The sequence below is a fragment of the Sabethes cyaneus genome, chromosome 1 (genome assembly GCF_943734655.1).
Source record: "Sabethes cyaneus chromosome 1, idSabCyanKW18_F2, whole genome shotgun sequence".
NCBI lineage: Eukaryota > Metazoa > Arthropoda > Insecta > Diptera > Culicidae > Sabethes > Sabethes cyaneus.
In genome coordinates this window covers 51,233,553-51,259,230 of record NC_071353.1, presented here as the reverse complement: position 1 = coordinate 51,259,230, position 25,678 = coordinate 51,233,553, and the positions used below count along the sequence as shown (strand labels likewise).

General features: G+C 41.3%; 1 protein-coding gene across 1 annotated transcript in view; it reads left to right on the top strand.

Annotated features, from left to right (window-relative positions):
* Window positions 1–25,165, top strand: part of LOC128740116 (uncharacterized) — a 49,477-nt gene extending 24,312 nt beyond the window's left edge. Inside the window, exon 2 of the mRNA XM_053835628.1 lies at window positions 21,088–25,165. Within this exon, the coding sequence (XP_053691603.1) occupies window positions 21,100–23,445 (2,346 nt within the window). The 5' untranslated portion in view covers window positions 21,088–21,099 and the 3' untranslated portion in view covers window positions 23,446–25,165. The remainder of the gene's footprint in view (window positions 1–21,087) is intronic.
* The last annotated feature ends 513 nt before the right edge of the window (window positions 25,166–25,678 follow it).

The window sequence follows — 25,678 nt, the reverse complement described above, 5'->3', positions numbered from 1 at the left end:
GCCTAGGTCAAGGTAGATAATTATTATTTTTGCGGTACATAATTACTCCTGCTAGTCATGAGAGACCAGTCTGGACTCGGGCTTACACGCATTCCTGGGAAATCCCCATTTCAAAACCGACGTGAGACAGACGCTTCACTGTCTGCCTAAATATGCTTTCCCAGAGCCCTTATAGCCACACATCAAACTGTACACATGCTTTGCTAAGCACTAGGCCGACGCGCTTCCAATTTAGGCCCTAACGGCCGCAGAGCGAGAGCGAGTACGAGAACGGCGAAGCAGCCGGAATGTTATAATCAGCGCTTCTCCTGATATCACTTAATTAATGCGAACTTTAGCTGTGGTGGCACGAGACAAGGTTACGAACGAACGAGCCGACCAGGAACAGCACATGTGAAGTGAATGAGTGCCTTTTATTATTATAAATACAGACCACGCGGTACGATCGTCTGTAAAATTCACCTCCTTGTTGCTTTCGACTGGGGCTACGTCGGAGTAATGCGCGTATATGGTCAATGAATGAATCATATGGTGGTTACTCTGACGTCTTATACAACGAGCAGACACTACAATATTTATGAGCCTAGATCGATTGTTTAGCTTTCCCGTTTCTGCGGTTGTTCGAATGTAGGCCATTCGGTAGAAGGAAGCACCCAGCAACGTTGCAACCTACAATTCCTGCAATCGAAAAGGATTATACGGCTTTGGACAGGTTTTGCACACCTGTTACTGCGGCTGCAACTTCTGCTCTAGACGACAAGACTGGGATTTCCCCCTCAAGCACGATTGATGAAAGAGGTCTCGCTCTGAAAGAGCAGTACGCTGTACGAGACGAAAACAAAACAATCATAAATGGAAAATCATGAACGTGAACGCCGTACAGCGAACGGAGACGAAGGTAGTCATAAAAATAATAAATAAAAAGGATTCAAGGTCATCATCCCCGCTCTAACTTTCACTGGTTCTCCAGCGACAACGCCGTCTACGATGTTTACTTCCATCGCCGAAGTCCGCGTGTCATGCTGATGACTGCGGCAGACAGCGCAGACGATGACGACATGACTGGAGAATCCCTTTTTATTATATGCCCCTTTTTGCTGATTCGATTTCCGAATGGAACGTTTGGAGCATTTCCTTCCTACATTTTCGATCGCATTTTTCATTGGATGACGAGTTTGATGCACATAAAAGTGATTGATATTCGTCGCTACTGTCACCACATGCACACTAGTGAAAAATTTTGAGTCCCCTAGACGTGGACCGAAGATGCTCGTCTTATGCTTGCATTTTGATGATAATGATACATACATACACATACCGGTGGCAAGTGCTGCATCCGGTTTATATGCTTTAGTCGCTTCACAGTAAATCTGACGTTTCATCCAGAAAAACGATTACCGCGTGCTGACCAGTGTTGTTAATGTTAAAATTGTTGGAACCAGCAAGAAACCCACATTTTGGACATCGTAACTTTATCGTCCGTAAAAAGCACATTGTTTTTCAACACGAGCAGTCCGCCTCTGTTGCGGTCATTCATTTTGTTATTCGACCACTTGACAGTCTTGTTTGCCGCTGTTTTAAATAAAACGGTTGTGACTACTCGTTTGATCTCTACTGTCAGTTCTGACTGATACGTGAACGGAACTATGACACAGGGGATTCCACTTGATGACGATAGCGTAGAAAGCAAACAAACCCCATTAAGCAGAGATAAACACACAGAAAGCTGCAATAAAAATAATAAATTTATGAAGGTCGTCCGAGACCGACAGTCGTCCTAGCCATCATCATCCAGCGGCGCGTAAAGACCGCAATCCGCAGGAGGGTTGACAGCAGCGAGTCAATTCGTCGACCAAAGACTGAACTGAACGCAAACGCATAGTGACAAATACATATCTGTGTACAGCATTACTATTACGGGTGCCTCACGTCCCACGTCCGTGTTTCTTATAGGACAAGTAGTGACCGGCTTTTTCGTTTCGGGTTGGTTCTTTATTTTGGTTTCGCGCTCATATTAATTAATGATACATACATATATACATACATACATATTCATTTATTCGTTCGCTCACGTGCGTTGCCGTCTGCTCATACCTTTTATGTGCGACGATTTTCTTTTGCTTCTTCTTTTTCTACTCTGGTTTTTTCGCCGTCCTTTCTAACAATGTCTTGCACAGTACTGCACTTACACTTGCTCTGTTTTGTTTTTATTTTCATGTTCGCTTTTTTTGATATTTGCAGCACGTTGCTAGCGACATGCTTCCGAAACTTGCTCCATTCAAAGCTCGCGCGCGTTTGCTGCACCAACAGTAATGCTGTGCAAAGTGCAAAATATAAACAGCCACCTGTCCTTTCAAGATTTTACTATGCACGCAAGAGCATGAAGAGTGAGGACGGTTTCATTGTAGTTTGCAAACAGCTGTGCTTGATCCATCACCGGCGATAAGTCCCCAAGTTGCTGAGATAGCGAGGGGTGTGCACTAGTATTCGTTTATACTGCACCTATTGATTGTGTTATTATATTATATAACACTGTCTACCGGCACCGTCAACTACATTCTTTCGGCTGGCTGGCTTAGTCATATCCCTACGTTCAAATCAAGCGATGGAATTCCCTCCCTTTGCCGATGGGTGCACATCTCTTCTATTGGACAGAGTGGCTGACTTGCTGTTATGATTCTGATCGCGGTTTCACAAACACGCGTCATTAACGACTTTATCATCACCACACCGCTTAGCTCTCGCTCTGTCTGACATGGTCGGGCTGATTAGTTGACATCGGAAACTTGTTGCAATTAGATTTTATGAATGGCGGTTGACCATCACGCTAGTACGAGCGACAGACATCTGTGTCTGTGATCAAGGGGGGCTCGACTGTCGGAGACAAGGTCGATTGACGAATTTGCATCAGAACGACGGGGTAGACATTCCTTTTCACTTATTTTCCGCACGAATTGTCCCTCTTTGTGGAGCAACGCCTAACATTAACCAGTCAGTGCAATGGTAGCACTGTGTTTCCTAACGCCGGATATCCAAGCGCTTTCCAGCAGCAGCTGCAGCGGGACATGCTGATACTAAAATAGACCGACAAGCGGCCGAAAGTGCTTCGGTTTCTACATTTAGCTGCAGGAATGCTGCGCTGATTCCTGTGGAATTCCTCTTTTCTGCTCCGGTTTCCCTTGTATCCACTTCCGTTCATCGGTACCAGTACTTCTGACGGTTTTCAGAAACAGACCGACTGTCCCCACATTAACAGGCTTTTGCAGTATAAATGCCGTTGACATCCCCACTAGGAATTCTCTCAGTCTTATGAAGCTACATCGAATAAGTAGGCAGGGTAGCATCGTCGAAAAGAAACTTTTTTCTTTGTGACGATTTTCGGGACACACACACTGTAAAAAAACAATCTCATTCTGCCCCAATTAGTGCGGTAACGAAACCTCTTTTGTTTAAGGTGAAATGAGTCGTCATTGATTTTGTGAATTTCAAAAACAGTTTTGTTGTTCGAAATAAAAATTCTGTTCATGAAAATATATTCTCTGTGTTCAGATTGGCAAGAAACATCAGTGAATACATTTTTAAAAACAGAGTCCCAGTTTTGGGCCCAAAAACTGCTTCCAAGCTTTCCGACGAAAAGTTATTGACTGCTCATTTCCCACCAAAATAGCAACCTAGCTGTTGTTGTTTCTGTCGGTCCGTTCATTGTTGTAAAGGCAAAAGCGCTTTGGTGCGTGAAACAAACACAGGTTTGACGCTCACTGGAAGACGCTCAAGTAAACAATAGTTAATTAAACACTGGTTTATTGACGCTTTGATAAAAATTTGATTTAATCTTTGCACAGTGTTGCGAAAGACCAAAATCAAGAGCTGTTTTTATGGGCGCATTTGATATTGATTTCATTAAGGCCATTACAAATATTTTTAAAAGTTTGTCCTTCGGTGCTAGGCAACTGAAGGGGGGGAGAAGGGGGGGGCCAAAAAAACAAAGAGATTTTTTTAATCAGGCAAAAAAAATATGATTTTTAGGAATTTTTACTTGAAGTTCAATCGTGAAACCCGAATCTTTTCTTGCTTTCCATATGTACGTTTTATTATTTTCCATGCAAAAACTTTCCAAAATAGAGTCAAAATCGAAAGAATTTTTTTGACGATTTTCGGAAATTATACATTATATGTACAGTAGGATTTCGAATTTGGCAACAAATGCGTGTCGCCTATGTTGCCAAAGTCGAAACCGTGCCAAAATCGAGACTCTTCTTCGATATGAAAAAATTTAATGTAAATGCATTAGAAATTGACTGAATATTATTAATCAACGATTGCAACCATTTTATGATTAAAAAGTCCGCCAAGAGCTATCCGTCCGGTGCAAATAAATTATTAACACCCTGCGGTAAGGCGTAGTCCTACGGCAATAAAAATATTGTTCGAAACCACATAACTTTTTTTCATGAACATACTGAGGGCATCATTTAAAGTATGTATGCAGAAACTGATTGATATTTAAATATATTTTTGGAAGTGAAATATCCTGTGTTGCCAAAAACGAATACTTTTATTGCCAAAATCGAACCATGCCAAATTCGAAACCCAACTGTACTTCCACTTTTGTTTCGTGCTAGAAGCGTTAACAATCCGTAAACTATTTTTTCGAGTTCTTTAGGCTGTAATACCCACAAATAATAGATCTTATACAAAAAATTTTTTACTAAAGTTTAACAAGTTTTTTCGCCCCCGATATACATATTTAGAGTCAATTTTGAAGGGCGGTTACAAAAACTAACTAAAAATTAGGAACTGATTAACAATAAGAAAGTACATATTCGAAAATTTTCCATGACTTAGAATGTAGTTTTTCCGGCTTTTCCTTGAAATTTTCCACTACCATGAAATATTTGGAGAAAGACAACAACAAACAAAATATTGTTTACACTGCTCAAAAGGTTGGCTGACTTTTTCATCGGAAAATTTTTATTGTACGATACTTGGGTCAAGCTTATAATACAATAGAAGACGTCGACGTTTTTTTTGTTTATAGAAGACGAGATCACTGCGACCAGCATTTCGATCTATTGTCGATTCGATCTATCTTCGGCTCAAACCGGTACAAAAATTTTGAAGTTTACTGAAAAGATTTGACAATCTCATGTCAGCTAAGCAAAATTCGACAAAGTTATACAGATATATGAGACACTACTTGTAGAACTAGTTTTTGCTGTATCTTTTGTATTTACGCTAGTGCAATGTTGCTCCTCGTGTATAATAACTAGTTCCACAAAGGTCCCACTTCAGCATCTGTGGCTCGGGCAGCGTGTTCCTGATATTTACAACTTTTTCAAATTTTACTTGGTTGAGACGGTATTGTCAAATGAATCAAAATTTAGTCGATATGATCAAACCATTCCTGACTACGAAAGAATAGTACTCTACGTTTTGGTAATGTTCACGTATTTTCTGTTCCCTGCTGTTGCTTTTTTTACATTTAAACAGAAGAAACGCTGAGACAACCAATAAATTTAAAAGTTTAGAAGAGTAAGGAATCAAATTAAATTTTTAGAGCGTTAAGACCTAGATTCGCTTGACTTTTCTGAGAGTTAACTCTTGCGAGAGTCCACTGTATCACTGTCCGTTCGCACTTTTGGCTTAAGAAAAATTTGTGGAATTTCTTTGTTTAGAAAGACCAGGTAATTTGAAAAACTTAAAAAAAGGTTAAATAAAAACAAATGTTTACCTTCTTAGACTTCCGAAAAAAAAGTATCAAACGACTACTCAGCATAAGACTATAGTCTTGACCATGGATGGATAATCAGTGGTTTTGATCAAATCTGTGAGTTATCGCCACGCGCACAGATCACGATCCGTACAGTACATGACAAATAGTGAATCTATAGCATTGATCACAAGATTTTGTTCTCTAAACAGTCTCAGTAGTTAATCACAGCGTTACATCTTACTTAGCTGCGAGAAATAAGGTTACTCATATTGCTTGTATTGAGATTCATATGCTGTACACAACCAATCGTCTGTATCTGTTATATTTCTCAACGCAATCGTGATATGAGATTTATTATAATCTGTACAGATCGCGAAAAAGAATTTGTTTGCAAGTAGTGATGTCAATGAATCTGAATCTGATTGCTCCTATGATCTTGATCGCTAGAAGCGATTTTTTCCATCCCTGGTCTTGACTAATATAAGGCCATTACAAATATTTTATTTTTAAGTTTGTGTCCTTCCGGTGTTGGGCCACTGAAGGGTGGGGGGGGACAAAGAGATTTTTTTAATCGAGCAAAAAAATGGGTTTGAGGCAATTTTACTTAAAGTTTAAACATGAAAACCAAATCTATTCTTGCTTTTAATATATACGTTATTATTTTCCATGCGAAAAACGAAAGAAAAATTTTTCGGTCGATTTTCGGAAATTCTGTTGCTCGAATTTTCATTTCTGTTTCGTGCTAGAGGCATTAACTCAACTCGTACACTCATTTTTCGAGTTTTTCAGGCTGTAGAACCCACAGACAATTGATTTTATGAAAAAAAATTAACTCATATCCAACAAATTATTTTTTGCCCATCGATTTTTCAAGCCAATTTCCAAGGAAGGGGAGGGGGGTGGTATACCAAAACTTTTAAAAATATTTGCAATGGCCTAATTTAAGAAAATAATTTGCAGAAGCCCTCACATGAAAGCTTTGATATGAAATTTTCTGTCACCGTGGAAATATTTCTTTTACGATGCTTGTTCATGAGATATGAATTTTCGAAACAGACTTGTACAGGAAAGTTGAGTTGCATTTTCCACCTTAACTCGAAAAACAAACGAAAAACCCTTGTCTTTTATCACTGAAAGATTAGGAATTGATAAGAAAAAGTATTTTTTAAATGTTTTAAAATACAAAGAAAAAAAAACAAATGACGGCGTATGAAAAACCGATATTGACCTCTCTTCTTACGGATGCGGTAGTAGAGAAATCTCTACCGAGGCTCCCAGGATCCGTGTGTTCCAAAAAGTGACCACAACTCCTGGTCCAGAACCAACAATATTTCATCGAAAATATTTCAGCAGCCGTGCCAGTTATTGTTGGGATTTGTGTAAAACCAAACTAGAAGACTTGGCTAAAGATGTACCATGCAGAAGCTGCAAACCTGGAGCCAAGCATGGCATATAGATAGACACATACATTCTGTGTCATGGCTTTCCGAACGTTTCTCCGTTCGGTGCTTCCTTCCCAACAGAACCGGCAAACAACGGAATGATATTTTGCAGGACGGGTGTTTCAAAGGCAAAGGCAGAGTGGAAATATGTCGGAATACAAAAAAAAACACCCTATGCGAAGAGGGAGACAGAGCAGGAACGAACCAACAAAGGGTCGCACGGCACATGCGAACGATGCAGGGACGACCGGTGCGGTTGATACTGCAGATGGAACCGAACCAAACTGAACGAATGAGTCAGTGTACCCTACTTCGAAAATGTGCTTGCCTTATGCTTATGCTATAATGCTGCTGCTATATATATACGCTCACATAATGCCGCTCGTCATCCCGGTGCCCTTCTAGCCAGCTTCGAAAAGACTGGTTGATCTTGGTCTATCCACTGTGTAGGGTGTCTCAGTTTTTACACTCCAGTGGCAGAGCAAACCGAAATTATAAATTTCGTTGAAATGTTCCAACACTGCACGTAAAATTGAGACACCCTACCCACTGGCTTTACTGTAGTTTGCCGGATCCTTCACATCTTGCTAACAGGGACTAAAACGCGTCGAAGAGACCCCTCGATGGCAACGGCAGTGGTGCTGTATACTGCTAGAGTTTAAGACCAACTTTTGTGAACTCGTTCGAGCGGCACAGTGAGAGCAAATTGTTTCGAAAACGGCTAAAATGGATTGAATCTGACAAAGATGACAATGAGTTAGTCAGTTGCAATTAATTAAAATCAACGTAAAATAAAAATGACAAAGGTGGTTTAATTTATATAGCCAAATAGCCCAGTGTGCCGAGACCAACACCGGAGACCTATCGTAGCAAAATCTTGGGTGCCACCAAAGCACAAGTCCGGTAGAGTGAAGGCGAATTGCTAAAACCGGAGTGTACCTGGTGTGGTGGCGGTGGGAGGTTTGATTATGATGATGATGGAGAAGAAGGAGGCAACATGGAGCAGCAACATTCCGTGTGAATGAGCAAGGGAGACGCACCGACACCGTATATCTCTAGCTCAATCACCAGCCAGGCAACGGTGGCACAAAAAAACTGAAAAGAAAGTGTACAACACTGCACGCTGTCGGAGCGTTGTGGCTGTCCGATGTTTCGGAGCTTCGCACTGTGGAGCAGCACCAAAGCACAGCACAACCACTCGATATCACCGGGTGCTTGATGTGCTGTAGCAGCCCAACCTCTACGTCTTTGGCGGACGAACAGAAAGTGTCGGAACGGCAAACTGATGGGGAACCGCTGGGGTGGAGCCATTACGGCCAAAGCCAAAAGCTCGTTTACGTTGAAGCATCGAGAAACGGTGCCGCTAACTTTGAGAGCTCTCCGTTCACGTTGAAGTACAGTGTCTTGCTGTATTGTGGGCACAGCTAGCCACTGACACTGCCGGACACTGATAGCAATGCGCGAAACAATCAAAATAAGATCACATCATGTGAACATGTAAAGTTCAAACCATCTAACAATAAAAATAACATTATTTTATTTGACAAAAATCGACATCTTTCTTACCTATATGATAGTATATATGAAAAAAAAATCAATAATCAAGCGTACCTAAAACATTGAAGGCTTCTGTACTGCTGTGGACCGGTGTCTCCCACATTTCGGGCTAGCGCAGCGGTGCTGTGCCACCATTGATGACTATCCATAAAGGAGTCCGAGCCAAGGTTTTCGCCGTCGTCGCTGCCGCCACCGTCGACGACGACCGACCGCACTGTCGCTTCTTCGCGAGCTGCCTGGTTGCTCAAACGACGCCATCAGTAAGCAAGAGTGTGCGGCACAGTCGCTGTGTTTGAGAGTTTTAGCATTATTGTTATCATGGAACGAGAATGCCAGCGCCTTCCGTTCGCCGTCCCGGTCCGGGTCGTCGATTTAGCCGTCCTACACGCGAATGACGAGTCGGTCCCACCAGCGGCAGCAGTGGGAGTCAAACGACGATGTTTTCCATCTATCTTGAAGCTGAGAACGACTGAAGCATTCGGGAACCTGCCAAGGTGCCGCCGTTCGGTGAGCCCGAAGTAGGAAAAGTTCAATCGATGAAAAGATGGAAAGACGAATCGAAATGTTCCCTCCGCCTTTTGCGACATGCCGCGAGCGAGCACACTGTGAAGTTATGACAAATAAAGGATTCCACGCGGCACAGGTTCATCGCCAAACGAGCCAGCCGTTATCAGCGAGGCCAAGTTTGACCGCTCGGTCGGAGCACTGCATTGAACTCTGCACTGCGCGATTATGCAGTAAGCAATAACGGAACAAGTGTACACAGCAACGGCAGTGGTTAATGTGCGTTTCCGCATAGATCAGTTCATCTTTTGCCATAAGGCGGGAAAAGTGCGACATCCCTGATCGACCGGATTACCCGTTTATATTAAACCGTTTCAGATAGCAACTGTTGTTCTCAATCTTATGCTGTAGTATAGGATGTACTTAAAAAAAGATTAAAAAAAGAAAAGATTACAAATCGAAAGTACAAAAAACATTACTACTCTTCGTGTATGTAAATACTGACATTGATATTTATATCAATTTATATGAATTCATATCAAATTATCATGAAATTGGGAACATTTTATGCCTCATTACAGAGAGAAAGCGAGTTTTGACATTTGTTGCCACATTTCTGACAGTGTCTATCATTGTGATTATGCTCTGAAAGACTTCATAATACGTAATTCATATTAATCGAATTAATATTGTACTAATTGTGTATCTATTGCAACAAAAGTCCACTCATATTTTCAATTCGAAACAGTTTCATATCGAATATTTCTTAAAATCAGCCTTCCGAATATCTCACAATACATTTTTTAAACAACTTAAGCCTTCTCTTCGCGAACACTGCGTTCGTAAATCAAGTAACCAGAAAAAGCATTATTAAACATGGAGTCAACTTAAGTATTTTGTAATTACCTTTTTATAATCATCTGAATCTGACTTCTGGACTCGTATGATGATACTGGTGACGTTATAATTCAACCGTATAAAACAACAAAATTTTATTACAACTGCGTCAACCATGTGTTTGGTTAGAACAAAAAAAAAAGGTACAGGTTAACAGAATATCTACCAGATTTCTTCCTGTTTTACTGTATCGTACTACAAAATTTGCAAGTGGATTCCGCAACCTTCTGGCTAGCGAAAGCGATCAGTTAGCGCTTACAGCAGTAACATGGAGTTTTATTCAAATTTTCTCGACTAGTTATGGCCGACAATCTTCAGAATTCAGAAACAATCCTAGAGCAGAACAATCCATCCTAGAGCACACAATTTTTCATGAAAAGATGGGAAAATTATGTCACATCACCTCACCTCATCCAGAAAATAATGTTATCTGAAGAAAACATCTTACAAGATTTCCCACGGTGGTGGAAAACTCCAAAAAAAACGTTGGAATAATATTTTGTGTTCTTGGCAAATAGATGACCTCGAACTTTTTGAATATTATTTTCGTTTATAACTCCACCTCTAAGGTCTACACAATCCTTAGCTCCAACAAATTCACTAAAGTGACCGTCGGGTAGATGATCCAGTTATGCAGTGATTATGTCAGGGGACAGTATTTAAAAATAATTACGATGCTCAATTTAGAAGTTTTTGTGATATTTTCTCGAAATCCGCTAAAATTATGAAATGTTTCGAGTTTCCACCTTTACTGGTACATCTACCCTAACTTTTTTATCTTTTAATATTTTTACACCAAATTTGGAAATTTTTCCAAAAATCTTTTCTATTTTAATAATTGCTACAGATCGCGGCCATATGCCACATGGCTCTGAAGTTAGTTCGGTATTCCTTGGAAAACGGCGACATGGTTGTTTTGCTTGGAACACGTTGATTTTTTAACAATACATGTGACTGTAGTCACATCAGATACTTTGGTGCAGTTAAGAGCCATGGTACGCGTCATCCGGATCCGGGAGGACCCTGCGCACCGGGAACCCGTTCCAATGAAGGGACATTTCAAACATCAGTAACAAACGTCATGTCGCATATCAGCACAAAATAGCGATTGGCGATCATCTCTAGTCTCTTAGAGACCATATGGCTGATTCCAGATCCTGGACAGGTTCCTTCGAAATCCGTTCCGCGCTTGGTTCGGAAAAGAATCCTGTCTGGGGTCTCTAATATTTTTTTGCTAACGCGAAAGACGAATTGATTAGGGTTTTTTGCAATCGAAATATTGCACTTTAGACTAAATATTAAAAAATGGATTGGCGATCAGTTGCATATTCGAAATGAAAATTCTAAAACCCCTTGAAAGTATATTAAATTATCTCGTGCTTGACCGATTCTCTTTTGAAAATGCGAACACATAACTGTAACGGTATAGCTGTAGGCTGAAGTTTTTGGAGCGTCTTAGTAGAATACGAAACCTGGAATTAAATAAAAAGAAATCTTATCCAATTTAATTCTACTGTGGATATTTATTCTTGACAGATACGTATTTCGCCTACGACTTGCAGGCTTCCTCAGTGTCTGTTTTTCGGTACGAAAACAGCAACTGAGGAAGCGTCCAAGTCGTAGGCGAAATACGTATCTGTCAAGAATAAGTATACATAGTCTACTATATTAAATTGGATAAGTTCTTTTTATGCATAGCTGTAACTTTGTCATTTTTTGGAATCATTGGAAAGGGTCATTGAGGCAACACTTACTATGAGCTGTTGTAGTTCGTTTCCTTTTACCAAACGAAAGGAACTTGCGGATTGAAGCAGGTTAAAAAGGGATCCAATTAGTACCGGATTCGAACTCAACGTTTCCCATAGATACCATGATTCGCCGGTATCGCGTAATGCTTAACCCTTAGAAGACTGCTACAAAAAGGAAATCTTGGTGATATTTACGGTGTGAGTAGCAATAAAAACTGTCAGTAAAGTAAACCGTCACAAAAATAAGACGCTTGCTTAAATTTTAATTTTAAGTGTATTTCAATTTAAGTACATCCATAACATTTATCTTAAATTATAACAATTCAAATCTTTCTCTCTTTGATGTAATTACCAGTCGCAATAGTTGAACAGCGTTCCAGCTGGCACGCTAGATATTCTGAGGAATTTCATCCCAAATTTTCTAAAAACATTGCTTGAAAGTATCCATACTCAATCCTTTGGTTCTCCCTAGTATGTCTAGCATGTAACTCCAGGTATATAAGTTGAGAGGATTCAAATCAGGCGAAGAAAAATAATCCGGAAAATTGTCCTCATACAAAGTATGTGCAGCTTTCGCCTGGTGAGACGGTGCCGAAACTTGTTGGAAGCAGTATGGTGCATTCTTGTAGGGTTTTTTGGTATTGGAAAGCAAATGGTTCTTCAAAACATTATCGATTTAATATTTAGTGTTGATTCTAACACCAGGTTCCATGAACAGCAATGGAATCTTTCCATACCATCACATTTCCATAACCATCACCCTCCTGGAACTTTTGAATAACCAGTTTGCCTCAAGGAGTATCTGAAAGATGTGCTGCATATATCCGATCATTTGGTTGGTTGTGGTGATCCCGTAGCAGGAACATTTTTTCGTTCGAAAACAAAATTCACAATCACCGGACCGCTTGAGCAGCTGCCGACGTCTTTCGACTCTTGCGACCTTCTGCTTTTTAGTCCACCCGTTGCTTCTTGTGTGGAATCAATCGAAGATCATTTGGTCGGACCAAGTCGCAAATTAAAAAAAATATGAGTTAATTACAGCAAACGATCAGGAATTTTCTAAGCTACATATCACTTTAATCAGATAGCATAAATGTTGCAAACTGTCAGAGTTATAAGATGATTTTGAACGATTAATAGCTATAAACCATACAGAGTAGCAAACTTTGAACACTTTTTTCTCGAAATCAGAACTTTGTTACTTGGTTCGGTCTGACTTAACACGGACCATTTTTCAAGATAATCTTCATGGTTGACTGCGAAATTTCCAGTTCCTTGGCTATCTTACGTCCAGACTAATTTGGTTTTCGTCGAATTCGCTCTTCTTACTCGATTGGTGGCCTCCGGTGTCCTTACAGTTCGCCAGGTTTGGGAAGTTTTTTCCATGAATCGGTTTCCGTGTTCCAAAAGATGAATCTGTCGTTTATTTCGAATTGTTTCAGCTTCTTTAAAATATCACACGTACAAAAAAATTTCAAAAACAGACTTCAAATATTCTCTTTTTGCGTCCACGACTCTTAAACGAATTCAGAACAAATTTGCAAGCTGTGTGGACATTTGAATACACTTATTATACGAAAAATATGCAGACACATCTGTAATGGGTTTTCAGTTAAATAAGTCTAGAAAACACTGACAGTTATTACCTACTACTCACCCTGTAACAATGTGCACGAAAATAAATTATACATTCTCGATAAGTAAATTTCACGAGTAGTGTTGAATTTGACAACATTTAACTCTTCACTTACGTGTTTTGTAATGTTAACCTCCATTGAATCCTAGACCTTGTAGATGTTGAACGTGTAGAAGCTAATGAATAGAACAACATTTCTATTCATAAAACATATGGTTTATCCTACTAGCCATACTAACAGATATTTAATCCTAGAGTACTGGATATTTGAATGCAAACTGCATTAATAAAGTCTTTTTTACTGTATCATAGCACACCTTTTTTATAATGCTGTTTTAAAAAATAATAGTTTGCTACAATGATTATTTGAAATGTGATCATTATTTAAAATCTATTTACACGTTAGATTGTAATACTATTGGAAACCAAATAATGTGGGGGTGTCTTAATATTTTCATTCAATGCTTGTTTTTCGTAAAGATATTTATAAACCATAACAGTGCGGACTCGAACCCTAATTAAGTAGCAGTGCCCTCTTCCCGAATCAATCGGAACGATGGATAAACAGACATACCTAACAACAGTCACAAAACGCTGATTCGATTCCAGCGAAGAATTTCATCCTTCCAGCAGAAGAAAATGGGCGAGAAGAAAAAAAGGGAACCTAGAGTCGGCCCTCAGAGACAGTGTGTCGGGACGGAAAAAGTGCTAGAGCTATTGGAAAGAGAGAACGTCACCCGAATTTCGAATTCTACATCGCCCAAACACGTCGCCTGACTGCTGCTGTGTACCGTATTTTTACCCAGGGACGGAGTACCGGAGAACCGAAAGAATGATGAGGGTTAGGATTTTCCGTTTTTCCCTGCCCCGTCCCACAAGCCAGTGCCGGCACCGGCACTGTGTGTTGGCCAAGGGAACATTTCGAATTTTTTCTCCTTCCGTCAGCCTTTCTCGTTATTCGCCGAAACGCTTCCTCCTCAGCGGCACACTCACACACAGCGCTCGCTCCGGCTGTCGTACGTACGTACCATGGCTGCGTGTATTTTTCCTTCCTTTTACACCTAGCAATCTCAACTCGACTCGACGGCAGGCAGCGTGGATGGCCTGCGATGGCTGGTAACCCAAATGCCGTTCGTCCCCTTTATTATATTTCCCTTGCCTTCTTCACATCATCATATCGGTGTGAAGCACACGGTCTTTGGTCGTCGACGTCGTCATCGGTGTCTTTTTTCCGATGTGCGGTGTGCAGAACGCCGTGGCTCGAGACTCGATCGCTTCGGTGAACGGTGCTTGCCGCGATAGGGTTACCAGCAAACAAGATTCTTTACTGAGACCCTTAAAACCTTTGACCTCAACGGCAGAAGTCATTTGCAGTCATTAAGAGCATTCGCGAAATTTTACATTCGCCGCCAACCCTATCTCGGTGCCTTCGATATCTCTCAGCCATTTGAAATACTAAAGTGCTGTACAGCACACTGCACAGCAGAGGAGGAAAAACATTATATGCTTTAGTTTATTTGGGTTGCTTCATACGTATTTGTTCGTATACGAAGCTGTGTGGATCTTTTTTTTTCTTACACTGTTGCTACTTCTACGTCGTAAGCAGCGCCCTCTTTTTCAACGTAAAAACCTTGCTCGGTAGGTTGGTTGTTTGGTCCGTCGGTCGCTTGGTTAGATGATGTTGGGAACATTGAGAAAACGAACATTTTCAAGCACCCCGACTCATCCAGGCCAGTCAAGAGCTGCCTTACTCGGTACAGAGGAGAAAGAGTATTATATTCTGCTGAATAGCGCATAAAAAGGCGGACTAAAGAGTTCGAAATATAAAACGCTGTGCCCGGAGTCTCGTGAACCGCACCGAAGCTCACAAGGCGCACGCATCGGACCGGGCGACCCAAGTGTCGTAGAGCTTAGGGTTTCAAATCTTGCTGTATCGCTTTTTTTGTCGGTGGGTGGCGAGAAAAGATCGCTCGATGGGAGCAACGGAAATGGGTAAAATTTGGAAAATATCCCGCTCTGGCATGAACTTCGAGGATGTCGGAACACATGTTTTTGCAAACTATTTTGCCTGTTAAAATGCAAAATGCCTTTTATTTATATACAGTCGCGTGTCGCCTCTGTTGCCAAAATCGAGACCCTTTTTTAATGTGAAAAAATTGAATGTAAATGCTTTAGAAATTGACAAACCTAAATATCATTAAACAACGATTGCAACCATTTTATGTTTAAAAAATCCGCCAAGAGATATCCGTTCGGTGCAAATAAGTTATTGACACCCTGCGGTAAGACGTAGTCCTACGGCAATAAAAATATTGTTCGAAACCACACAACTTTTTTTATGAACATACTGAGGGCAACATTTTTTCGTCATTTAAAGGATGTATGCGGAAAATGATTGATATTTGAGCATATTTTTGGAAGTGAAATATCTTGTGTTGTCAAAAACGAATGTACTTTTGTTGCCAAAATCGAGGCATGCCAAAATCGAACCATGCCAAAATCGAACCGTGCCACTTTCGAAATCCAACTGTACTGCATGTTTGTGTAAATGCAGAGAAATACCGTGGTTAACGATTTCTGAACTAGTAAGAGACACGGATTTCAAAAAAACAAGGTAACTAACCGAGTAACACGCAAGTTCAAAGCAAAATTCAAATAAAGGTCAAGTTATACGTTTGTGGCTCTCTAAGGTGACCCTATGGCACTCCACTATTATCAAGCTGGTTCATCTCTACCAGGATGCTTACTTTATGTGCTAGGGCCAAAAAACTTCATTAAATTTTTAACAAATAAACGCTGCTTGCTTCTGTTTTGTTTAGTTATTAAAAGTTTCTTGCCCTTCGCCCCTCCCCCTCACCCCTTCAACCTTCAACATTTTTTTTTGTGACCAGGACATAAACTTCTTTTCAAATTTGTATAAGCCTTATTTGATAAGCATTTCCGCAATCTACTATGCGATGTTGTCACGCAGTGACCGGTCATGATTGATAAGGCTTTGGGGCGGTCTATAACGAATGTGATAAACGTCGAAACGATTCATACAATTCATTTCGCGCCACGGATGAGAAAAATTAGAAAACAGAAAAGTTTTCAGCAAAAGCCACTTCTACCTGCTAAACTGCAAGGAAATATGCTGGTCCAGGTAGAACGGTCCACATAATCCCTCTTGTCTAGTTGTAAGTCGAAAAATCCAAACCTTCGTCGTGTATCCTGAAAGCCGGAGGATTATTTTTTTTTCGTTTTGTTATGTTCCTGTCTTTCGGTTTACTCGAAAACACAGTCCTAGAAGTATAGGTGACCTGCCCAGTTTAAAAATTACAATTATGTTTTACAAATCATCGAGCATAGATATTCTACCGCCAAATTTCTGTAAGGAAAACTTTTCCACCCAGCGAAACACCAAACGCCTACTTCTATGTGGCCAAACTTGATACAATCATCAGTAGGCTCTCAACTTTTACATTCGCTTGTTACTTTTTTGCTGCTTTTTGTGTCGGCTTTTCTCATATCAAGAGTTAATTTCGAAAAATATGAACCGTTAACTATTTCTTCCCCGCGCTCGGCGAATATTAATCTGTCCATCGCACCTTCTTATTCATAGCGATGTGGTGCCTGGTCTGATGACCGGCACCTCGCTGAGACCATAGCTGGTACCAGCGTCTTCGTTACTACTACTGTCAGGCCGGGAGTAGGCAGAGAAACGAATAATGACGCTGATGAAACTATTTCCAGCGGCAGCGATCGTGTGGTGGCGCTCACGTAGATGAAAACTTCAAGATTATTACCGGACTCAGTCCCTGAACTGAAGCGGTATGTTCCGGGTGTACATCGTCTTTTCCTGCGACCTGTCATGACGTGCAACAGGCAGTCAATGCAGGATTAAAAAGCACTTGACGCATTCTTCCTTTGCTCTGCTCGCGATGCACCAGGCATAAAATGCAGCTTGCATGATTGCAAACCTCACTTACCCTCTTCCCATTATTTCGACATTGCATACAAAGCGCAAGAAAGGAATGTTCTTCAATTTCCTCAATACTTAAATATAGTGACTCCCGAGCCAGAATCGCACTCTTGCGCTGTAAGCAAAACTACCAACGCACGATCCGGCCGACTGGAGAGCTTGGCCTTCGCAAGCGGCGAACCAACCAGCCCGGTAGTGGCAAAACCGGTCTCCGCGCGACGAGTGGCAACCGTTTCGCTATATGTACGTACCTTCTTCTATAAGAACACAGCAGGCAGGAGCGAAGAAAAAAAGTTCATTAAAAATTCAAGTTTTGCTGCAGGCTTCATCGTTTACCCGCCTCGCACATCCGAAAATCAAGAATCTTCCCGGCAGTCCTCCAGTAGCTACAGCACAAAACGAAGCAATTCGATTCTGGCAGGTTAGCTTACGTGACGGACTCAAACGTCGTGCAACACCTCACTTGCCACTCGACTGCATTCCAAGGCAAGCAATTCTTCATGTAGCATGCCACTTCATACGTATATGATCAATCGAACATACGCCAAAGTTTGCTCAGCTCAACAGGAAGGAAACATCGATAGATTTTGGAGCAAATAATTGGCAGAAACAACGCATGGCGAAGGTGCCTGCGTATCTCGCGAATGAGTCTTTTCTATTGCTCTTTTACTCGCTAGGATGATAACCAATATCCCAGAAGTAAGAGACCGGATTCGGAAACCGTCCAAAAACGAACGCAACATTTAGGTTATGAAACGGTTCTCTCTTTCTCTTTTTTCTAAATGCTTTCGTGCATACTTACACGTGAATGGTATTTGGTGAACGATCAACAACTGGTCTTATTATGAATAGCTACCCACCTAAATGTAACGGACGAAGCGTTCAAGTCGGGATACGACCAGTATGTGATTATGTTGACCTTAGAACCCTACACACTAAAAAGTAACAATAATCACTAAATAGGATTTCGAAACTACAATAAGGCCTTATGCTCTAAAAATCTAATGTGAGGCGGTTGCAGACCATCTTTTACAATCAGACATTGCTGCGAATCATGTACTTATACAGTTTATATTAGTTAGGTGTTAATCTACAATAAATTTAAAAAAAAATTTATTCTGAAAAAATATCGGAAAATAGGCCTAACAATTTCCTGTGCATTACGCAGATGGAATGCACACAAATATGTAGCTAAATTCCAATGAAAGTGGTTAATAAAAATCAAGCAGGCAATTATTTTCTCACAAAGTTTGCTCCACAGGGGCGAGACAAGACAAAAACTGTACAATGAGCAATAAAAACATTTTTTTTTTCTAGCGAGACAGACTAAAAGAGGCTTAATTGCACTGCTCTCCGTCTGACAGCTGATTACGCGCACTTTACTCTCGGCACACAATTATTCCGTTGTAGAATTTCTCGGCTCTTGTGGTGCAGCAAGGCAATGTCAAGATCGTTCGATCGCGCTGTACCGCTGATAGCAAATTTGACCAGCCTACAGGGCTGCCACCTGCAGTACCGTTGGGATGGATTAGATCGTTTTGCAACCTATTCATCCATCACCAAAGGATTGAACTGTCCAGCGGCACAAACTGCTCAATCACATTTGAACTGCTGGCTGGCGCCAAACCGCTGAAATCCCTGCGAAAGAGGAAAACACCTTGCCTGACTTGTTTTTCCAATCGCTCCAGGGAGAATAATTGCAGAAAAATGGGGTACAATAATAAAAATGAGCAGAAGATAAATCTTTTATTATTGCGACGGCATCTCCACCGCAGAGTCAGCCACAGAACAAAGAAGTGACTTCTGGCTGGCGTCATCGTGCTTTCTCATTTTGACCAGCTTCGAAGCAGGTTAGGTCGCTATCGTCGTCTCGTGTTGCTCACCCAACGGAGGAAATAGGCAGTAAAGTTTGTGCCGTTTCTCGTTTTATATCATTCTGCATGCAGAGTTTTCCAGTGCCTGTGTACGCACAAGAGGAAAATCTGAAATGAAACTTTTTATGCTGGCAATCGTTAATCCAAGAATGTGTAGCACCCAAGTTTGATCGGTGTGTAATAAACAGATTAGTTTAAGACGTAGCATTGAAATAGCTTTAAGGTCGCAGCATATGTTGAGAGCCTGATCGACTGAAATTCGTCTATCGATTTGATGTTCGATACTATTTATGTAATGTTGCGTTAATGCTGTATGTGCATTTCCACTTTGTTCTGTTGTTACATAACAGTTCATATAAATACATGGGATACTGTGAACCACTAAAACCGAGGACCGCGGACTGTACCGGTGTGCGGGGATCCAACCGCAGCAAGTGGGCACATAACCTCTCACGCAATGCGTATGTCCCCAGATGTTCGTTCGTTCGTTCGTCAGGACGTACGGAAAAAAGCTTCCAGCTACCGAGAACAGAGACGAAATTTTCCACCCCATTTAATCCAACCTCCTGCTCGTTCGCTTATGTAAAGAGTCTCAGTCGATCCTAAGACGTTAGCTTCCTATATACTGCAAAACAGAAACGCAGCAAGCCATGCGAAGAAGCTTCCAACGATTGATCAAACAAAGCTCTTCCGTTTGGATGAAGTCCGTGGCCGGAATTCGGGAAGCGTGAATAACTAGGCAAAGTGATTTTTTTCTCGTCGCACAACGTATAACTGTGGCGACACGGGAATCATGGAGGTTGGGTTGAACTGTTGAAAGTTATCCTTCTAACCACGCGGAAAAAAATTCAAAGGAAAGAGAAAGTCGAAAAAACTTTTCGAATGATATCGGATGGGCTTTGCTGAGCAGTTTACTGCAGCTCTAGTCTCTCCCGTCCCGGTAACCCTGCACAGCTCCAGCTCTCACGCTAGTTTCCTTCCTACAACATGATTATGAATGAATTTTCGTCATTTATCACTTGTCGCGAAGACATTCTTACCCTTTCCTCTATACACACATATTTTTTTACAACGCAGACGGGAGATATGCTTTTTGCTAACTGCTTATACTTCTACTCTCGTTTGGCTAGCCATTTTCTAGATCGAATTTCCCCTCCTCTACCTCTGGCACCGCAAATGGGTCCGCCGGCAGTAGCAAAAAGGTCAATCACTTGACTGTGTGTATCGTAATTCAATTTTTCATGAATGAACGCCCGTCTCAAAGCACCCCTAAGCCAGCCAGTGCGGCGGAGAGGTAGGATGAAACGAATGGGTAGGACTTAGTTGTAAACACAAACCATATGATTTTTATGATCGTTTATCGCTGCCTTTTAATTTATGTATTATTGTTTGTGTGTCATTCATTCGATTCGATTGCCTGCTCTGTTTCGCATGACTAGAACGCCCGATTTCTCGTTGTCCTATCCACCGCTGTCTGCCTCTCTCTGGCAAAAGATGTTGTTTACGTTTTAACAATTTTGGCAAATTCAAGCAGGACTCGTTGTCTCTGGATTTTGTTTTTGTGAGAGCAACTTTTTACTTACTTACCTATGTACTTGCAATTCCTCTTTTCTTATGTTGGATAGCTGGCACGCGTCACCATGTTAGGCACTCCGGCTGCACAACGGGCACAACACAACAGACTTTTTAGCTCGCATTCACCTGACTGGAGTTGGTTTTTAATTGTGTTTTTTTTGTTTTTCTTTTCTATTGCAGAGACTTTTAAAGATGGGTCTTCAAGTGGCAGCAAATAGTAACGGCAGCAATAAGCGCAAATACGAGGAAGCAAGCGCTACAGCAGTAAACGTGGAAGAGTGTGAAAATAATGGCATTGCTGCTGATAATCTGCAAACTTCAGCTGATGGTGCGAGCGCGAGTAAAAATCCGCGGCTCGAAGAAACTATAGAACAAGATGCGGGACAGGTGAATATGGTTGAATCTACTACAACGAACGGTGGCAACAGTACTACGACGACAACAGCAGAATCGGCTATGGATGACGACAAGACGGCTACCACGGTGCAAATCAATAGTCCTCTGATATTACCGCCAGCAACACCAGCAGAGGACAGCATAGCCAAACTGGAGGCGGTCGTTATTCCCGGCGAAACGAACTGGAACTGCGAACCGATCGTTGATCCGATCAGTAAACTTCAAGCCGTCGCGGTCCCTGGGGAAACGTGGGGTTCAGATAGCACACGGTCAACGTTGGCTACCACGTTGCTGGCAGCCGACGATCTGGATGACGATGACGACGATTTCGAGGATGAATTTGACGACGACGAAACGATATTACCTAGTTACTCACCTATCCGTTATCCATGTTCTCCGAACCGGGGTGGTTACATCCCAGCTTATCCAAAACCTGGCTACTTTCCAGAGCCGTACCAGAATTGTTCTCGCACGAGTTCGGCAAACAATGGTGCTCAGCAATACGCAAACCGGGGTTACGGATGGAGTCAGCACGGCTACTATTCCCCGCCATATGAAGCGCCGTCCTCCCAGCAAACAATTCGTTGCGCAGAAAACGGAAAATCATACTTTGAGCTAGGTAGCGCCAATTACAACAGTGTTAATCAATTCGGCGCACCAGCAAGGCACCTAAAACGATGCTGTGACGGTCGTAATATGTCGTGCAATAATAAGCAGTGCTATAAAGAGCGTCGCTTGAAGATGATGAATCTTTCAATGTTCAAGCTGGCTCGGTTTCGTCAAGCATCCGATCAATCTCTCTATCGATCGGTGCTAATATGTAACACATTGAAGTCAATCGAACGTGAAATAGACCACGAGAATAAGGAGTTCAGTCACCAGCAGCACTTACAGCAGCAGCAGCATACGCATCATTATCACACACCTCCACCGCACCATCTGCAGCATCCTCATCATCAGCACCCGCCGCCATCACCATCGTCGCTATCTTCAGGTTCAACGGAATACGGAAATGGTCCAGCGTACAACAATTGTCGGATAGCGACTCCAGACAAACAGCAGCAACCATCTCCTAAGTTTAGTGATATTGGCAACGGTAGCAGCAGCAACTATAGCAGACTTCAAGGCAGCAATACAACGACACAGTCGCCTCCAACCTACGGCAATGGTGCCAGTTGTACCGCCGAACAGCAACAATCGGCGACTATAACTACACAATTATCGTCCTACGACCAGCAACAACCGCAACATCATGGCTCTCTGGCAGCAGTAAGCACTGCATCTCCAACAACCGCACCGACTCCCCATCATCATCATCATCATCATCATCATCATCCTTTAAAGGATCCACACTCTGGTCGGGCGACGCCTTTCCCATCCTGCACCGGTGGTGGTCTGGCCGGCAGTGGCTACCACGAGAGTGATTCTGGCTTCGGAGATGACGATTGTACCCGCCCTATCAACTGGGGATCGGTGCTAAGCTTATCCTCGCAATCGGCACTAGACCCGCTGAACAACAACGACCTTTTTGTGACCTCTCCGAGTGTCGTGGTCAGCGTTGTAAATGACAGCCATCATGCCGCAAGTGCAACGGTTTTAGCAAATAACGATAATTGTGATAGTAGCAGTAGTAGTAGTTTAGTGTTAAGTCAATCGACGACGTCAGCGTCCTGCTTAACGAGCAGCGAATCCGACGATGTTTCCGTTAGTAGTGTTAACAATAGTGATAGCAGTAGCGAAAGCAATCATCCAATGGATAGTACTAATGCGGTTAGTTCCTCCGGCACTAGCTCATCTGCCACCACAACCTTAACCTCTCTAACTACCCTGACCACCACCAGTCATTGTGATCTAAATCTAACCACACTCACCACTTCTCCCTCACCATTACTCTCTTCCTGTGCTTCCGCTCTTCAATATCATACCAGCACTACCGGTTCTAGCTGGGATTTAGCGTATCTGGACATGGATCTCGGCACTACGCACGAGTTATACGATATGTTTCCCAACTGTTACAAAATAACCTCGTTCAACTCCGATGTCGATATGCTTGGGCTGAAATCGCCCATGCTAGAACCAAGCAAGGTAGTCTGTGATAATGATATGGATTCGTTTACGACTCACATCATGGTTGGAAGTTAGTATTAAGCCCCAGGAGGGATTTCTAACCACCCAGTTGAGGGCGGTAAGCGCGCTCGCTCAAAACCTGAATCCACTTCCACCATGACGCCCGAAAAATCCCGTTAAATTTATCTGTTCACCATCCAAATGTCATGTCCAGGTCCGACAATGTGCAGAACAAAAAGATATTGGCGCTAAATCTCAGGTTGTGAAGGCTGTGTTATACATTATTAGGCTTTTGTTTCGATTCGACAATGACAGGTTGTTGTTAAGTTCTAACAAATCCAAGTATACCTACCGCAGTAAACGATGGGTTAAGGTTGTCCTCTATTGATATAAGTTTTCCTTTCTTATCATCCGCGGGATTACTGTTGAAATTAACTAACCAGCGTACAAAACGGCAGAGCTACAAAGCGCTACAAAATCAATACAAACTGCTTCTGTCACTATTGGTTCCTTATTAGGGTTAATCAAACATTGCGGTTAAACAAACTAGTGGTAATAAACAAGACGAAGTGATGGAAACAAAAACAAGGAATTGTACAATAGTTTAACAAACAAAACAAGAAAACATCGCAACAACGGCAGCAGGTTCGCCATTGTGAAGGTTTGAAAGATACTTCGTTTTAGGCCATACCAAAACTCTTAGCTCTCAATACCAGATTAAATCAACAACAAAACGTGGAATGACCCACGAGTGCCATACACCTATTCCTATGAAAACAGAAAACTAACGATGCCGACCCTGCTGTTCGTTGAAATCCCGGTAGCACCCAAGTCTATGAAGCAACGTCACAATCGCCACTACTTGCTAGTCTCGCCAGATTGAAATTACCGATCATCGACTAAATACCGGTAGCTGTTAATCTTCGATTGCATTCCAGTTGTTCATGTTTAGTTACACCACGATTTCAATAGTTACGTACGGTTAAAGCTCAAACTGCCGCTGCTTCATGGTCATGCAATTTACCGAAGTCCAGTCTTCGAGTGTTTTAGCAATACTCTAAAATTGGAAAATTACGTCAATTCAGCTGATGTATTCTCAACCACAATCAACTAAAGTTTTTTTTTTATCTGGCAAAAGTAAGCTACTGCTGCTGTACATACTGTTCGTAACATAAAAAATGAATCGGATGGAATTGGTTAAAGTTAACCATTTTTATCTAACAACTAGTTCTTGAGCGGCAATCAAGCATGCGGGCTAATTTTGGGGAAGGGACTACTCTCAATTGCATTGGAAAAGAAAGAGAAAGCAAACCAAATCTAGTCCACGTCAATCTTTAAATCAAATTTTTATTTTTTTATTTTGTCTATTGCCTCATCGATATTTTGTTTTTATTATATTTTCTTTCTGATGAGCAAATTCAATCGAGCAAATTGTTTGTAAATACTAAACAAAACGAGGATGAACAAAAGGAGATATACTATATGAACAAAAGTTTGGATTTTAAAAGCAACAAAACTAGGCAAACCCATCCTTGATGTTATTTGAACGAGTAAATGAACAAAATTGTACTATAAGAGATTATATATACCTAATCAATATATTGTAACAGCAAAACGGCAAATTAACGTGTAGAATAACTAGGAAAAAAAACAAGAACAAAATTAGTACGGTTTCTGGTAAAGCCAGATAATTGAATCAATAGGAAACGGTTACAAAAAGCATCAAAAATTGTACATTTTACTCGATGCAAATGTAAAAAAGCAGCAAGAAAATAGAGTGTAAAAGTTCATTTTGCCTGATCGTAAACGAATAAATCGTTTAGAGTTATATTTGAAAATAAGAATAATTTATTGAATTTATTATATACATGTAAATATGAAAAACTGAAAACAAATATGAATAAAAAGAAGGAAATAAACAAAATTTCAAACACAGTTCATGCGGTCTTAGAATGGAAAAGTGATATATCACACTAAGTATCCTTTAAATTGCAGCGAACTAGTATATAGAAGATTATTTGAACAACACAGAGGAAAAATTGCAATTTGTTCCAGAAATATGATTGTTAGTTTGTTTGAGCTTAGTTAAAGTATTTTTTGTGTGGCACGTTGTGTAAATAGAGCTTAATGTTGAGCGTAACCCGTTACTTTAGATACGCTTCGCCCCCCCCCCCCCCCCCCCACCGACCACCATTCATAAGCGTGAATATGCAGAGCACACTCACTTTTGGACTAATGCTCACCGAGGTAAGTCGCTCATTTTTAAACAACTATTTTTTTTCAATTATCGATTTGAGCTTTTTAGCGC